The sequence below is a fragment of the Biomphalaria glabrata genome, chromosome 15 (assembly GCF_947242115.1).
Source record: "Biomphalaria glabrata chromosome 15, xgBioGlab47.1, whole genome shotgun sequence".
NCBI classification, from domain to species: domain Eukaryota; kingdom Metazoa; phylum Mollusca; class Gastropoda; family Planorbidae; genus Biomphalaria; species Biomphalaria glabrata.
In genome coordinates, this window is record NC_074725.1 from 32,860,364 (window position 1) to 32,877,907 (window position 17,544).

General features: G+C 37.2%; 1 protein-coding gene across 1 annotated transcript; it reads left to right on the forward strand.

Annotated features, from left to right (window-relative positions):
- The first annotated feature begins 202 nt into the window (after positions 1 to 202).
- Positions 203 to 7,325, forward strand: LOC106076594 (uncharacterized). Its single transcript, XM_056013197.1, has 8 exons — positions 203 to 671; positions 1,458 to 1,534; positions 1,808 to 1,920; positions 2,246 to 2,327; positions 2,645 to 2,959; positions 3,508 to 3,572; positions 6,038 to 6,169; positions 6,324 to 7,325. The coding sequence occupies exons 1-7, from the start codon at positions 205 to 207 to the stop codon at positions 6,167 to 6,169; spliced, it is 1,251 nt and encodes a 416-aa protein (XP_055869172.1). The 5' UTR covers positions 203 to 204; the 3' UTR covers positions 6,324 to 7,325.
- Positions 7,326 to 17,544: the final 10,219 nt, after the last annotated feature.

The following is a 17,544-nucleotide window of genomic DNA, read 5'->3' on the forward strand; positions in this document are numbered from 1 at the left end:
GCCTTGTCTTGCCAGCTGGAAGATGAAAAAGAAAGGGCAGAGAGACATGTAGCAGAATTATTGGAAGAAAAAGTCAGACTAAATGATATTATTGCTGTTTTGCAGACAGAGTCTTTAGCATTGAAAAATCAATTAACTAATTCTGTTCAAGAATGTCAAGTTCTTTCAACACAACTGAATGAAAAAAATGTGAAATATTTAGAAATGAAGTCAACTATCTCAAGATTGGATGAAGAAGTTACATATTTAGAAAATACAAAAGCTAGCCTGGAAATGGAGAGGGATAGCATCTCTTCCAGTATGATGGAGGAGCGAGAAAAGTTTCATAACGAATGTTCAGTACTGACATCTTCAATCTTAGAATTACAGACCACAGTAACAAACTATGAAGGCAAGAACAATGTCTTGAATAAAACTGTACTAGAACTGCAATCTAAAAATGCTCATTTAGAAAATGATATGAATATCATTTCTTCCCAGCTAGCTGATGAAAGGGAACAATTCAAGAAAGAATGCTCCATTTTGAACTCATCAGTAGCAGAACTGACGCAGAAGCTTGAGCACTGTGAGAATGAGAGAAGTAACTTGAATCAAACAATACAGGAGCTCAAGACTATGATTGTCCATTTGGAAAAAGACAAGGAGGCTTTGTCATCACAGCTGGAAGAAAAGTAAGTCCATAATTATTGTTTGATGTACATTTCTCTCCTGGTACACTATGTTTAAAAATTATTCTCAGTTAAAAGATTAAAGTAAAGGTTACCTGTTTCTGTGGCTTACGGTTCACGAGGGTGTCAACTGGTCAGCATGACGACCTACCGCCTTACTTTTCCCTAACTAATGTCAGTTACCCATTAGCGCTGGGTGAACTCAAAGTGCCCAAAGATCCCAAAATTAAAAATCCAAGTCTTCACAGGATTCGAACCCAGGACCCCTAGTTCAGAAGCCAAGCACTGTACCGCTCAGCTACCGCGCTTCAGTTAAAAGATGTTAACATTTTATCTTTAAAAAGAAATTTTTTATTTAAAATTACTTTTGTATAGCGCATTTTTCATGCTATAGCAGGCTCAGTGCTCTCTAGTTCAAACACTTGTGGACTTAGTGTGTGGTATGTGTATGTTGGGGGGGGGGGGGTATCTGGGAGAAGATTTTGCCTTATTGTAAGAGAGGTATCTGGTATATTTCTGTGCCCACATGATAGGTAGCTAAAGTGCCATTCATCCACGTCCCAACAAAGTGACAATTTTGTATTGTTTTTAATTACCTGTTTCTCATAGGGCTCTGTTGTTTGTTGTGGTGGTGATATTAGATGTTGTAAATTAAAAGTTGCATCGTTAAAAGAAAATTCCTGATTAATCATGTCCTAAACCTATAACAGTTTGTCTACTAAATGGAATGAATGACTTGCACTTGAAAAAAAAAATGTTTAAAAAAATTGTTTTACATTTTATCACCAGCTGGAAACTGATTGAAAAAATAGAGCCTTTCAGAGATGTCTTGGATAATTTTCAAATGGAAAAAAAATTCTTGTTGGGTTTGTAGCATTTATGTTTGTATATTTTCTTTTTAATAATTACTCAGCGATTAGCAAATTTCTTAGTTATTAATTAGAATTGAGCATTTTTTGCTTGTTAATAATATGTTTTACAACAAAGAATCTAATACAAATCTAATAGATGAGCATATTTAGTGCAACATGTAACAATACTTACTCGTGTCATTAAGATTAGTCTTTAAAAAATATATTTAGATATCTACTAGAAAAACAACTGAAAATTGATATTTATTTATTTTTTTTAATCATCAGAAAGAGACAAATATACAAGTGAGCAAATGGAAAGATTGACCAAAGAAGCCATTAAAAACATGGGTCATCAAAACCATCGCCAGAAAGTCAAATATGTGGAGACTTTGAAAAAGGTAAATTTAGCTTTGCAGGAGGTTCATTTTCACTTTGTAAAATAGCGGTTATGTAAACATTCATCATTCACTCTTCTTTGCAGGAGGTTCATTTTCACTTTGTAAAATAGCGGTTATGTAAACATTCATCATTCACTCTTCTTTGCAGGAGGTTCATTTTCACTTTGTAAAATAGCCGTTATGTAAACATTCATCATTCACTCTTCTTCCCTCCCCCATTTCACAACTGCCATAATAGTCTCTCAACTTGTTTTTGCTCTATTACAAATCTTGTCCAATTTTCTTTTGCAATGCTGTGTTCTATTTATAATTAAATATGCTTTAGATTGCTCCGGTGATTGCTACTGCACAATGTGACTCTTCCAAAATGACACAGACACCTGGCGAACCAAGAATTCCTTTTAAAGGTAAACAAAGCAAGCTTTTTGCATAATAGATACAAAAACTATATTTAGTTTTTTTTAAATCTAATTCAAGCATAGGATCCTGAGAAATAATAAGGCAATGACATGGATCACAAAAATCAAGACTTTTCTTTATTGCGTACAGTATGGCTGAGAAACGTAACCGCGTGTATGTTCCACATTGGGGCACAAAATTCCACATTTTCAACCTGAGTGTTCCACATTCTGGGTCTTGGGGGTAGGCATGTCTGTGCAATCAAATAAAAAAAAGTTTTTTTTTCAGATCAAATTCTAATTTGCTTTGCTATCTATAATTACAGGGAAAAAAATGCTGTCTGAATCTGAGTGCATGTGCCCAGTATGCATTAGCTTACTCATCCAGCCTGTAACGTTTCCCTGCAATCACTCACTGTGTTTAAAATGTTACAAGGAAACAGTGGAAAAAGCCAACCTCTCATGTCCAGTCTGCAGGAAGCGCATTTCAGTTTGGGACAGAAAAGCTGCCAAGGAAAATAAATTGATAAACATGGAAAAGTGGAAAGACATCCAAGAGGCCTTCCCTGAAAAAGTGAGGCGCAGGCTGGAAGCCAGTGAAGAAAGCGACAGTGAAGATGATGAAGATGATTTTGAAGCCCGTAAGTTGAAATACATGAAATTAATGTTTTTTGGATTGTTATTTTTCTAGGTATCAAAAATAGTAAAAAAATCCCATCAAGGATGTTTGAGAAATATAGAACATAAAGATAAAATCACCTTCAGTAATCCTTCAGTCTTTTTAGGGCATCCATGAACTGTTGGTCAATTCTCTCCATTACTTTCTTTTGCCAGAATAAGCAGCTTTTCCATAGACAGGGCCGTACAGTTCATAATGTTGTCCCCCATTGCATCTTTTATCTGCCTCTCCTTCTTTTTCCTGGAACTGTTCCCTGCAGAAAAAGTTTTGCAAGCCCTTTAAATAGATGTACAGTCTTAGCCAGAGTTTTTTTGTTTTTTTTCGACAATGGTCAGAAAAATATCATTACTGTGATTCTAACCACCTTTAGAATGAAACAGACCAGACTAAAGGTAGATTCATGCAAAGACAATGGCTTTAACCTTGAGTAATGATAAAAAAAAATATTGAAAAGCTCCCATTTGTTTCAGAGCTGAACAAAATTATTGAAAAGCTCCCATTTTGTTTCAGAGGAAAGACGACAAATTTCCTGTCCTGGAGAAATCAGACAAGAATATGAAGCTGCTATCCAGCAGGTGAAATATGAATAAACTTTATAATTCCTAGAAATGGAAACAAATTTTAAGTTTTAATTGTCATTCTTTTAGAGTAAACATGGTAGTTATGGTGACATTTTTTTTTTATAGTGCATCTTTCATTCATATTATTCCTTCATCATGTTGTATAAGTGTTTCTGGTTCATAGGTTTTATATATAGCATTCTCAATGTGCTATGGTCCAATCTCTTTTGTGGACCAGTGGGGAGAGAGAGTATCTGGGAGGTTTCAGTGCTTCTCAGCTGCGTCCCACAAAATTCCCATACTGGTGTTGTTAGGTGATTCTCTTGTTTCATCTGACAGGGTGACTTGGCATATATTTGAATCACCTTCCTTGCTTAATTTCTATTAGTTGATAGTAGTAATGGGGGAGTGACTGGCATAGTTAAGTGGTCTCAATTAATTCAGTTGTGACTTATTATAACTTAAAAACAAAAAGAAAGAAAATCTAGATCAAAATCATTTTATAGCAATTGCACCATGATATAGTCCAGGGGTTCTCAACCTGTGGGTCGCGACCCCCTTGGGGGTCGATTGACGATTTGCCAGGGGTCGCCTAAGACCATCAAAAATAAGGATTGTTATTGTCTATTCTTCTATTGCTGTATGTGTGTGTGTGTGCGGGGGTCGCGGAAGAGTGGGGGATTGTAGAAAAGGGGTCGCCGAGCATAAAAGGTTGAGAACCGCTGATATAGTCGATCTGGTTGTGGTATTCTCCGTTCGGACTGTGCCATGTGGTTATACACGATTTTTTGTGGCATCCAAGTGTGTTAGCCTGTAAGAGATTGTTGTATTTCGCAAATTCTAAAAGTCGTTGACCTCGTTCATTGGTTGAGAGGTTACTGTATCTTCCACAAGTGCCTTTCCAGGTTTGGTAGGAGTCACTTCCTACTTTGGCATTCCGGTCTCCTTGTACAACAAGGATGTCCCTTTTTCAAGACTTTATTGACCACTTCCTATAATAGCTCATAAAACTCTTCTACTGCCTCATCCTCATATGTTGATGTAGGAGTGTATGCGTGAATGATGGTGATATTGAAGGGTGATGCCTTTAAACTTATGGAAATGAGTCGACTAGATATAGGGTACCAGTTCTCAACGCAATAGCTGCAGTTACTGTGTACAAGAAATCCTACTCCTTGTTTGTGGACATCTTGTAGTCCACTGTAGTACAGTTTATGACCCTCTTCTGTGGTTGTTTCACCTATGTTTTTCCATCGCATTTCAGAGAGTCCTATGATGTTGAAATGAATTAGGTTAAGTTCATGTGTGGGCTCTTCAACTTTTCCTTCCTCTATTAGTGATCTCACATTCCATGTTCCTATGGTGATTTTATTCCTGGTATTTATTTTATTTTTGCATGGACCAGTAATACACTTCTCACCTCCGTCCTGGTCTGTGACTGTAGACGCGGCCCTTGGTAACCCGGGCTATGGCCGAGCCGGTATGGATTTATTTACTGTCATTATCTCATTTGGTGTAACGAGGGCTAAATACTTGCATGGCGGCGCCAGTCCCTCTCTATGCTTGACCACAACTGAGTACCTTTAATTTGGTGGTTCGCCTTGGTCCTAAACATGTGGCCGTTGTAGTCCATCCTGGGACTCTTCCGCCCTGGCCGGTGACCTTAGTCTAGAAGACCTTTTGTCCAGTGGTGCCATGTTATCACCACCCTCTTTCATTGTTTAGTCTGCCAGCTGAAGCGGTTTTCCAGGGCATGGCGCTTGGAGCCACATGTGAGAGATTTAGGGGTTCGGAAGGGGACCAGTGAGGCCATCCACCTAATGGTGCAGCATACCGGACCATCAAAGGTACTACCCCTTTCCAGTACCCCCTTTGCCCCTATTTAGACTTAGTTGTTTCAAAACTTGATTAACAAGAACATCTGGATATTGATTATAATACTTTAATAATGTTGATCAAGCATCAACTGTTACTGTCACGCAGACCAGATCTTTCTTTACAGCCCCTTTCTCTCTTTAAATAACTAAATATATGTAGATCTAGATTTATTTTTTAACTGAACTGTAGCTCTGTTCCATCTGCAAAATAACCACAACAGAATACCAAAATCAATGAAATTCAATGACCAAAACAAAAATTTTACCCTAACAACTGTCCTACTTAAAAAGACACTTCCAATGCTGGCTGGTGCAAAAGTAACTATTAATTATACCATTTCTCTGCCAATTCCTCCATAAAACAACATGTTGTGTTAAATGGTTAAAAAAATATATTATTTGCATTGAGCCCGATCTACTTCTCTGTGGCTATACATTACTGCTATAGCACTCTGTCTTTATAGCATCAGTTGTGCCAAGGCTTTGTTGAGTGTTTTCTTATATCAATAAACTCAAAAAAAAAATTCTTGTTCCTTTATGGACGTAGGTAGAACTTCACTGGAATTGAATCTCTTTTATATGAAAATGTTTATTATTCAATAGATTCAGCAAAAAAAGGACGAACATGCAAAGAAAGAGGAGGAGGCCAGTAAAGTAAATTTTGAAGCTCTGCAACAGGAAGAATTTTTGTCAGAAAATGTGGAAATAGAAGAGAAAGCACCGATGCTTGAATAGGTCAATAAATATTGTAATAAATAAAAACTTAATAATGTAAAAATAATTTGAATTTACTGATTTTGATTGTTTCTGATTCTGTTGAAGTGTCTTTCATATTTTTATTAATCAATGCTTTCATGTTTTTAAAATGGAATTGTGTTTCTTGTTTCAGAAAAAGTCTAAAAAAAATAGCCTCCTTTTGAATCCAGTTGTCAGATTAAAGAAGTGCTTAAAAGCAGAGGATATAGTGTTGAGTTGGAGAGCTAACAACTGTCTCCCTAGCACTGAAACTTTCCATGAATCTTCACAACTCACAGAAAACAGATCAGCTATACCTGCTGGCAATAGTTCAGAAAAGAATGATGACCTTAAGTTTGCAACTAAATTGCAAGAATTTTTTGACTTAATGGATAAAAAAAGAATTGTGGTTGATAGGTCAAAAGGATCTAGCAATGAATATACTTTGCAAAGAAAGCATAAATGTGATGAGTGACTGTTACATTGTGTTGTTGATTGTTATATGTTGGGTTGAGTTGTTTTTTTATGTTTTAGTAATGTTTTTGTTGTTGGCTACTTTCTTTTTGATACTGTCACATGACCCATAACAGTCTGTGTAAACATATGATGTTATTCTAAACACTGACTTATTTGAGTTGTTGATTCCAAGTGCTTCCTATTCTATCTAGATCACATGTTTTTGAATTATATTGGTCTATCTATATATATATATACATTACAAGTTATTGATGATTCTATTTATCCATCATTTGAAACCTTTCATTTACTTTTTTTTACTGCTAATTATCAAACAAAATTTCTATATTACATGTATGATCTTTGCATAGTCTATGCCAAACATTTACCCTGTATTGTCATGTTATATTTGATATTTTCATGTATTAACTTACTGCCAAAGCCTTAAAGAGAAATACATTCATTAATCTCTGAAGGTAAATTTAGCATTATTTGCTAAAACTTAGCAATAAAAAACGCTATTTGAAAATGTCTATTTTTTTTTTTTTAACTTTTAGCAAGCATTGTTTATTATAATACTATCAGACTTAATCAAAATACATTTTCATAAACTAAATTGAACTAAAACTTTGACAGCACATTGATTAAAATGTAACAGACTTTGTTTTTGTCATGCCTTTTAATAAAAGCCTTAATGACAAATGCCATTTGTAATTGAATCCAGTCTGTATTCTATAAACACAGAGAACAAAAACCTGAGGATTGTATGGAGATAGTTTAATAGTTTGTACAAAATATAGCATCACTACATTATGTGCTCACCAAGAGAATTATGGGATAGAAAGATAGTAACATCAGAAACAACATACTCTAGTGGCTATTGTCACTCAACTATGTACATACTCTAGTGGATACTTGCCTTGATCAATATACAACTGACTTCAGTGGATCCTATCAATTTACTGTGTGGGAGACCAAAGTTCAACAACTATAATTAAGATGTTAAAACAATACATTCTAAACACAATCACTAGTTTGATGTGAAGGCACTGAACTATGTATTTCAAAACTTGAGCTATTCTGTGCATGCAGTGTCTTCTGTTTTCTTGTCCCATGACAACCAAAAGGTCACTCAACACTATTTGATCACATCACTATCCTAACTTTTAACAGCAGTTAGTTGCATAAATAGTTCTGTACATATATATACATATTATAAATATAAATTGTAACAAACCAACTTATAGTGAAACCCATCCCATGTAGCTATTATCTAGACATGAGTGTAACAGTGCTAGACAGCAGTGTATTCTAGAGGAACTACTGGGCACAGCCTAGCAATCATTTCTACATAACGTTTGGAAAAGGGGGGAGGGAGTACAACATATGTTTCTAAAAATGGGATTATGAGTACAGGCAGGCTACACAATAACAAATAAATATGACCGATGCAATAATGTCAACTTCTAAATGACAGATAGAAGAATGTCATTTTCGAACAATAATATGAATACATTATTTATAATAAAACATGTGTCTAGTGTTTTTGACTGAGTATTAAGAATAATCATAGATGTGTTGGTTAGCTAGAGACACACAGACAAGACACATTGCATTGTGTTGGCTAGCTAGAGACACACACAGACAAGACACATTAAATTGTGTTGGCTAGCTAGAGACACACACAGACAAGACACATTACATTGTGCTTGCTAGCTAGAGACACACACAGACAAGACACATTGCATTGTGTTGGCTAGCTAGAGACACACACAGACAAGACACAATACGTTGTGCAAGCTAGCTAGAGACACAGACAAGACACAATACGTTGTGCTAGCTAGCTAGAGACACACAGACAAGACACATTATGTTGTGCTTGCTAGCTAGAGACACACAGACAAGACACATTGCATTGTGTTGGCTAGCTAGAGACACAAACAAGACACAATACGTTGTGCTAGCTGACAGACAAGACACATTACATAGTGTTGGCTAGCTAGAGACACACAGACAAGACACATTACATAGTGTTGGCTAGCTAGAGACACACAGACAAGACACATTACATAGTGTTGGCTAGCTAGAGACACAGACAAGACACATTACATTGTGTTGGCTAGCTAGAGACACACAGACAAGACACATTACGTAGTGTTGGCTAGCTAGAGACACACAGACAAGACACATTACGTAGTGTTGGCTAGCTAGAGACACACACAAACAAGACACATTACGTTTGGTTGGATGTTTACAACTTCAACAGATAGGCAAGAGACACAACCACTCCACCAATATACAAAAAAAAAAACGGTCTGATGCAGTCAACTTGAATCTAGATTGATATATACCGCAGTCAACTTAAATCTAGGTTGATATATACCGCAGTCAACTTAAATCTAGGTTGATATATACTGCAGTCAACTAGGTCAAAAATATATCAATGTAGATTAATATAAAATTAATAGTAACTCACAGGAAACACATATCCTAAACAAAATAGGGGTCAGGAGGTATTTGAATACTATGTGTTTTTTTTTTTAGTAACAACATAACCAATAGACAGAATGAAGTTCCTTGTAAATATTTTGACCAGCAAAACTTTACTGTCAGCATAATGGAAACAAATCAAGATGAACAATAAAAGAATGACCAATTCTATGACAAGCATCATATATATAAATGTAACTCATACAGAAGCTAGTTAGATTTATACATCTCATAACAATACAGATATGTTTGTAAAATGTTTTACATGTTTCGGATGTTCCTTCAGAGTTGAAGATAATTACTTCCTAGTCCAAACCTCCCGCAGGACGACGGGGGATGGGAGCGGGCACGGTTTGAACCAGGGACCATCGATAAATCTGAACGACAGTCCAGCGTGCAAACCGCACGACCAGGCAGATATGAAGATACTGACTATAGAAAAAGGTTGAAAATAAAAAGTGAAATGAAATCTATAAACAAATACCTAACCTAACTTTTCAAACATTTTACATGTTTTTTCAATACCATACAATTGGTCACAACTATACACACAGACTTAATATTAACATCACAATCTCTGAATGTTTAATAGGCTTTGATTCACTCAGATATAAAGCATCCATTCACTCAAACATCATAAAGCCTTCATTCACTCAAATATTAACTATTCATTTACTCAAACATAAAGCTTTCACTTTGAAAAAACAAGTTAAAATTACTTTTTTTTTTTTTAATTATGAGAGAAATGATCAACTATTCATTAATTCCTTAGCCAATGTTCCAGAGCTGTTTTCAACAAATTATTGTGCATTGGTTAAACTGATTCCCCCCCCCCCCCAACCCCACAACCATACATTATTACTTGAAAATTAATTAATTAAAAGTTGTTCATTTTTACAAGTAAGATTGTCCCTGACTTGGGTTACAAAAGTCGGGCCTTAACATTCAATTTTAATTAGTATCATAATTATGACAAAATTATGACAATAAAGATAAGGTCTCATAAATATGGAACTTTGACTAAACCAAACAGCCAAACAACTTGGTACATAAACTAACTATTGCTTTTATTACGGCAACAAGGTTTAGTTTAGGACATCACTGGCCTAAATGCAAATGTTCTCAAACAGAAAAACTAGTGTTCACACTGGTGATGACTGCACTCTAGAATCGACCAACATTATAAGTGACCAGCACAGCAATGAGTGGCAAACACACAAGTATGCTGACACAGAAATTAGTGTCCCTTTTCATTTGTTTCCAAGAGATGAAGTTTTAAAGGGAAAATGGGAAATATTTATTCGGCTGAAGAGCAAATAGTTTACAAAGGCATATGCTCACATTAAATTCGCGGAAGACAAGTACCGGTGCTCAGATTAGTAGATCTATAGGATTTGAGTGCCCACTCGTGACGTCACACAGAAATTCCGTGAAAATCTGACCGTTTTGCATGCGCAGAAAAATTATGTCAGAAAAACATCAATTACTAAGTTTACCTTACCTTTACCTATCTCTTGGTCTGTTGGACCGTTGGGGCACCAGACAAGATTTGTCGACCGTCTTTCTCCATTCTTCCCTTTCTTTTGCCTTGTTTAGAACCTCTCTCAATGGCAGGCCCGTTCATTCTTTTATGTTGTCCTCCCATCGCTTTCTCTGTCTGCCTCTTCTTCTTTTCCTGGTACTGTTCCCTGAAGAAAGATCTTTGCGAGCCCCGTAGATCTTGTAATATGGCCATATTTAAGCTTTCGTCTTTTTACAATAGTTAGCAGGTCATCATGGGCTCCGATCGCTGCAGTAAACTTGTCTCTGATCTCTTGGTTTGTAACGCGGTCTTTAAATGTGATGCCTAGGATCCTTCTGTAGCATCTCAATTCCATTTGCTAGGATCCTCCTCTCTAGCTCTGCATTTTTATACGCTTGCGAGTTGTGGACTTTGAATTACTAAGTTATTCTTGCAAATTAAAAAAAAAAAGAATAATATATTCATTTTCTGTAAATCAAAATCATATTATAATAAAAAATTGTCAAAACCATCGGACTTTCACTTTAATAAACTCTAGGAAGATAACTGCAGAAAAAAATAACAAGTATAGACATTCAAAGTGAACTGGATAGATGTTGCTTATAAGCTAGAGTAAATAATTCATCATGAAGATTTCTGAAAATAAAAAGCTGCTGTATTGCAGGTGATCCTGGGAAGCTTATTAGACAAGTTCTGAAATCAGAATTAATGTTCCATGTGTTCCATGATTTGCAAGTCTTTGTTTAACTTGGGTTAATAGTTCTGATGGAGGTGGGGTGGCTGAGTAGAAAAAGCACAACTTGGCTTCCAAACAAGGGTCACGAGTTCAAACCCTGGTTAAGACTGGGATTTTTTTTTATTTTGAGGATATTTGGTTGAGCAAAAAAAGCACTTGGCTTTCAAACCAGGTCCCGGGTTCAAATCCTGGGGAAGACTGGGATTTTTAATTTCAGAATCTGGCTCTTCTGAGTCCACCCAGCTTTAATTGGTGTAGTGTGCGTGTGAAGTTTTCTTGTTTAAACGTTATGTTTTTAGGTATAGGAAATGGTTTGTATTGGGCATGTTTTGATTTGTTCATTCATTTACTATCGCATGTTTTGTACATATTTAAAATATTAGGTGTATTGTATATAGCCAGAAGCGTAGCTAGCCATGTGCGGCACTCCGATCATAAAATCTCGAAGCTGGTGTTCCATTAGTATAGCTCCATGGTTTTCATGCAAACATTTTTGAATAGGTGCTAACAACATCCAGCCCTGATGGTTATTATTTGTTTCGATCGCCATCAAAATCCCTGAGATTTTCAAGAGTCAGATCTATTTCATGCTTTTTAGTCTGACTTTTAAAAGAGATGAATAAAGTGAGGCGGAAATCGGGATTTTACCAGAATTTTTGACAGCAAACTCGGAAGATCTCTCTGTTCTCTTTCATCTCTTTGTTTAAAGAGTTTTCTTATTCAGACAAAACCTATGGCCTGGTAGAGTTGAACTATCCTCTTAACATAATCAACTACGGTAACAAACAGATTACCAGATACCTGCACACCCAGGAGAGGACGAATAGGAGGACAAAGTTTTACAAAAGAGGACAAAAAGAGGACGAAGCTTGATGAAAAAGAAAAAAAAAAGAACAATAGAAGACAACGCTTGACAAAGTATGATTGAAAAGAGGACAAAGCTTGACAATGGAGGACAGTTTGACAAAAGGTGACAAAATGAGGACAGAGCTTGATAATAGAGGTCAAAACGAGGACAAAGCTTGGCAATAGGTGACTAAATGAGGACTGAGCTTGACAATAGAGGACAAAAGGAGGACAAAGCTTAACAATAGAGGACAAAATGAGTTGGATTTTCGGAAGTCTGTTTTGCTTTTATCTATATTTCTTTACCACTCCGTGCACGCAAAAGTGTGAGTTATTAAGAACCTTAAGTCGTGCAGTAAAAAGCTAAATAGGCCTACATTTTCTCCAAGATTTATTTTTTCCTAATCTCTTCCACGCAAACACATTGAGACTGGAAAATTATCTCCCCATTTGTTTTTTTATATCTTCTTTGTCTTATAGGAGAAAGGGAAAATAAGATAAGATAAAGGTTTTATAAATGTATCTTGTACCTTCTCACGCGAGATTTTTTTGCGGAATCTGATACAATCAAAAAGCATCGAGACGAAGGTTTTATCAAACAGATTCGTAACAACAAAATAATTAAAAGTACTCCCTTTTACAACTTCTAGAGCGATTATTTTCCTCCTAATAATTAATGAATGTTAGATTAAAAAACACTGGAACATTTTTACCCCGCCCAATCCCCCTTGCTGTTGACGCTCGTTGACTTGTAGCACCAAACTGCTGGTAGACATCTAGAGGCGTATTATATCTTGACTAATAAAACTTCAAATAACTTCCTTTCGTGAAGGAAACAAAATATAACTTTTATTAAAATATTGACAAAATCTAGTTGATGTGAGATTTAAAAAATGTACTAGATTTTAGTAATAATATCTTTTAACAAAATCTAAGTCACTACAATGACACAACCTTTCAGTCTCACGTTCCGGAGTCATCTGTCCTAATTAAGACCACAGACGACAACACCACCTATGTTGCATCATTCGCACGCTAACATCTTCCCATCTTCACCATAAATAAACACACACACACACACAATCCATAACAACCCTTACCTCCCCCCCCCCGAGAATGAATCCTGTTGGACCGTTTGTCCCTGTTTGCAGGGTTTGTCGACCGTCTTTCTCTATTCCACTTTGTCCTTTGCCTTAGAACCTATTTCAATAGCAGGCCCGTCCATTCTTTTATGTTGCTAGAGTTAATGTCTATGATTATTTAAATTCAATTTTGGTGTTAGTTAAAATTATCTCTATATCAACTCATTCTTGTCTGTCTGTCCGTCGTGTAAAAAGATTTTACACGTTATTTCTCAAGTTAAAACTTTGCACAATTATTCATTGACATAGACAAAGCATGAATCAATAATAAAAAACAATTAATAAATTAATTAATGCTAATTAATTATTTTGCTTGATACCAACAAGGAAAGCTGAGCCTTCAGTATTCATAGATATGGATCAATATGTAGGGTTTTGTCCTCTTAGATAATTGTACACTTTTTTTTTCTCACACACCCATTCTCAGCCTTAAACAATTCATTCTTTATTTTTTAACTGGTTCACGACTAGTGGTTCACAGACTAGTGGTTCACGACTAGTGGTTCACAGACTAGTGGTTCGCAGACTAGTGGTTCGCAGACTAGTGGTTCACAGACTAGTGGTTCGCAGACTAGTGGTTCGCAGACTAGTGGTTCGCGGACTAGTGGTTCATGGACTAGTGGTTCACAGACTAGTGGTTCGCAGACTAGTGGTTCGCAGACTAGTGGTTCGCAGACTAGTGGTTCGCAGACTAGTGGTTCACGGACTAGTGGTTCACGACTAGTGGTTCACGACTAGTGGTTCACAGACATGTGGTTCACAGACTAGTGGTTCACATACTAGTGGTTCACAGACTAGTGGTTCACATACTAGTGGTTCACAGACAAGTGGTTCACGACTTAGTGGTTCACGACTTAGTGGTTCACAGACTAGTGGTTCACGACTAGTGGTTCACAGACTAGTGGTTCACAGACTAGTGGCTCACGACTAGTGGTTCACAGACTAGTGGCTCACGACTAGTGGTTCACGACTAGTGGTTCACAACTAGTGGTTCACAGACATGTGGTTCACAGACTAGTGGTTCACGACTAGTGGTTCACGGACTAGTGGTTCACAGACTAGTGGTTCACGACTAGTGGTTCACGACTAGTGGTTCACAGACTAGTGGTTCATGACAAGTGGTTCACGACTAGTGGTTCACGACTTAGTGGTTCACAACTTAGTGGTTCACAGACTAGTGGTTCACGACTAGTGGTTCACAGACTAGTGGCTCACGACTAGTGGTTCACAGACTAGTGGCTCACGACTAGTGGTTCACGACTAGTGGTTCACAGACATGTGGTTCACAGACTAGTGGTTCACGACTAGTGGTTCACAGACTAGTGGTTCACAGACTAGTGGTTCACGACTAGTGGTTCACAGACTAGTGGTTCACAGACTAGTGGTTCACGACTAGTGGTTCACAAACTAGTGGTTCATGACAAGTGGTTCACGAATTAGTGGTTCACAGATTAGTGGTTTACGGCTAGTGGTTCACGACTAGTGGTTCACAGACTAGTGGTTCACGACTAGTGGTTCACAGACTAGTGGTTCACAGACTAGTGGTTCACAGACTAGTGGTTCACAGACTAGTGGTTCACGACAAGTGGTTCACAGACTAGTGGTTCACAGACTAGTGGTTCACAGACTAGTAGTTACAGACTAGTAGTTACAGACTAGTGATTCACGACTAGTGGTTCACGACTAGTGGTTCACAGAATAGTGGTTCACAGACTAGTGGTTCACAGACTAGTGGTTCACGACAAGTGGTTCACAGACTAGTGGTTCACGGCTAGTGGTTCACAGACTAGTGATTCACGACTAGTGGTTCACGACAAGTGGTTCCCGACAAGTGGTTCACAGACTAGTGGTTCACAGACTAGTGGTTCACAGACTAGTGGTTCACTGGATAGTAACATAGTGTTAATATTTTCGTCTCCAGTCCACATATATCGCAGGTTAAGGTGACATTCGTTCTGGTGGTAGAGGAGCCAGCCATTTCTCGTTTGGCACGCTTTTCTTTCAAAGCTGAGGCCCATGTTCTTATGTTCCCTGTACATCGCTTTCTTGGTCACCATCTCTCTCCAAGAAGTGCAGTCTAGGACTAAGTCTTCCCAGTGGTCAGTATCAATGTCCACTGCTTTTAGGTTGCCTTTGACGTCATCCACAGATCTGAGATGGAATGTATGATTAAAAAAAAACAATCATTGTACTGCGTATGTGTGTGCGTGTGTGTACTGTACAAATTATACATAATTTGATGATAGTGTGTGTTGTTGCCTGTTGTTGACTTTTAGCACCAATCAGCTGGCAGACAACTAAACCGCTATAGGCGTAATGTATCTAAACAAATAAAACTTCAAATAACTTGAATAACTTCATTTTGTGAACAAATCTATATAGAAATGCATTTTAATAACGTTAATTAGGGGAGGTTTTCCTTGTCTGTATTTGCCAAATACGAGCTATAAATCTACAAATAGAAAACAAAACCTGTATAAATACTCAGAAAGACACAGAGATAAAGGTACATTTCTTATTCCATATGCTGAGGTATATATATACAAATGCTCCATCTTTCCTAGTGCTATTTGAGCATGGTATCAGTGGCACAAAGGGGTTCAATGAACCCGGGACCACGATAATCAGGGGACACAGCCTGTGACGTAGCAACACTAGCTCAACGGGGTTATTTCACTTGAGCCCATGACGGATGACAAAAAGGGGCCACATGAGATTTAGGGGATGATATCAAAGTGAAAAAAAAAAAAACTCTTTTGTAAGAACCGATTAAAAAGTAGAATCTACAAAGCTTCCTCAAAATGTTAACTTTCTATCCAAAACGTTATATTCGTTTTAAAACATTAATCAGTGTTTTTAAGCTTAAGTCAGCGTACTAGCGACTTAAATTACTTCATTGTACCAGGTTAATTGTAATGGTGGCTAGCTCTGACCGTGCATTTGAGATTACTTCATTGTAAGAATGTACTCTCAACCAGGTTAATTCTAGCGGTGGCTAGCCCTGATCGTGCATTTGGGGTAACAATAGTTGCTTGATCATTCCACTCTTCTTCTGTATATTTTATAAAACCATGAATAGTATTCAAGGAATGGGGGGGGGGGGCAGGGCCCTATGCGAAACGGATTGAGCGGGGCCCAGTCTGTGTAGGGATAAGAATAATAAGGGAAAATTATGATTATTGGTTAAATATGCATGAGTAAATGCATGACGCGTAGGACGTAATCATCTTCTTTTTAAAGTATCGTCTGTAATATATAAGATATAAGATTATGATCTATAATTAGCGCGGGGCCTAAGAAAGGGCAGGGCCCACTGCTGAGGCATAGGTTGCAATGGCCTCACACCGGCCCTGGGTGTGTGGGGGGGGGAAGAGTTTGGTTAAGAAAATATTTATGTGTTGTAGAGAAAGAGAAAATGGAAATGGGAAGAGGGTTGACAATAACATTTTAGTCTATAGGGATAGTCCTGATGTTCAAGAATCAAAATTGTGACATACTTGCTAATTATTCAATTTTCTGAGAGCTAAATTTGTTTCTTTTTTCTATAACTATAACATAGTTAATTATAGGTATTTTGTATAGACAATTTACGAAATTTTGGGACTTCAGTCAGAGATCTAAACTGACTGACTTCTTTCTGCTGTGTTTATTAAAAAACAAACTTTTGCACTTTGAGGGCCATAAGAGACATTTGTATATAATGTTCTGATTATTGCCCAGTGCACAATTGTAAGCGCAATCAACGATGTGTTAAAAATGTTGGAAAGTTAGCAGCAAGATCTACATAAAGCAGATAAACAACTGCAGAAGATCTATAAAGAAATAAATAATTAGAGAATGACTTTTTGAGTGTAAGATAAAAGAGGCTGCTAAAGTAGCAGAACCTTTTATTGTTGATGCAATTTTTTCCCTCTACACCAGGGGTTCTCAACCTGTGGGTCTCGACCTCTTGGGGGTCGATTGACCATTTGCCAGGGGTCGCTTAACACCATCGAAACTATGGATTGTTATTGCCTACTCTTCTATTGCTGTATGTGTGTGTCGGGGTGGGGGGGGTTCGCGGCAGAGTGGGATTGTAAAAAGGGGTCGCCGAGCTTAAAAGGTTGAGAACCGCTGCTCTACACGATTGCGGAAAGTTAAGAAGCTATTTGATGAGCCTACTACTAATGACCAAGAAGAGAAT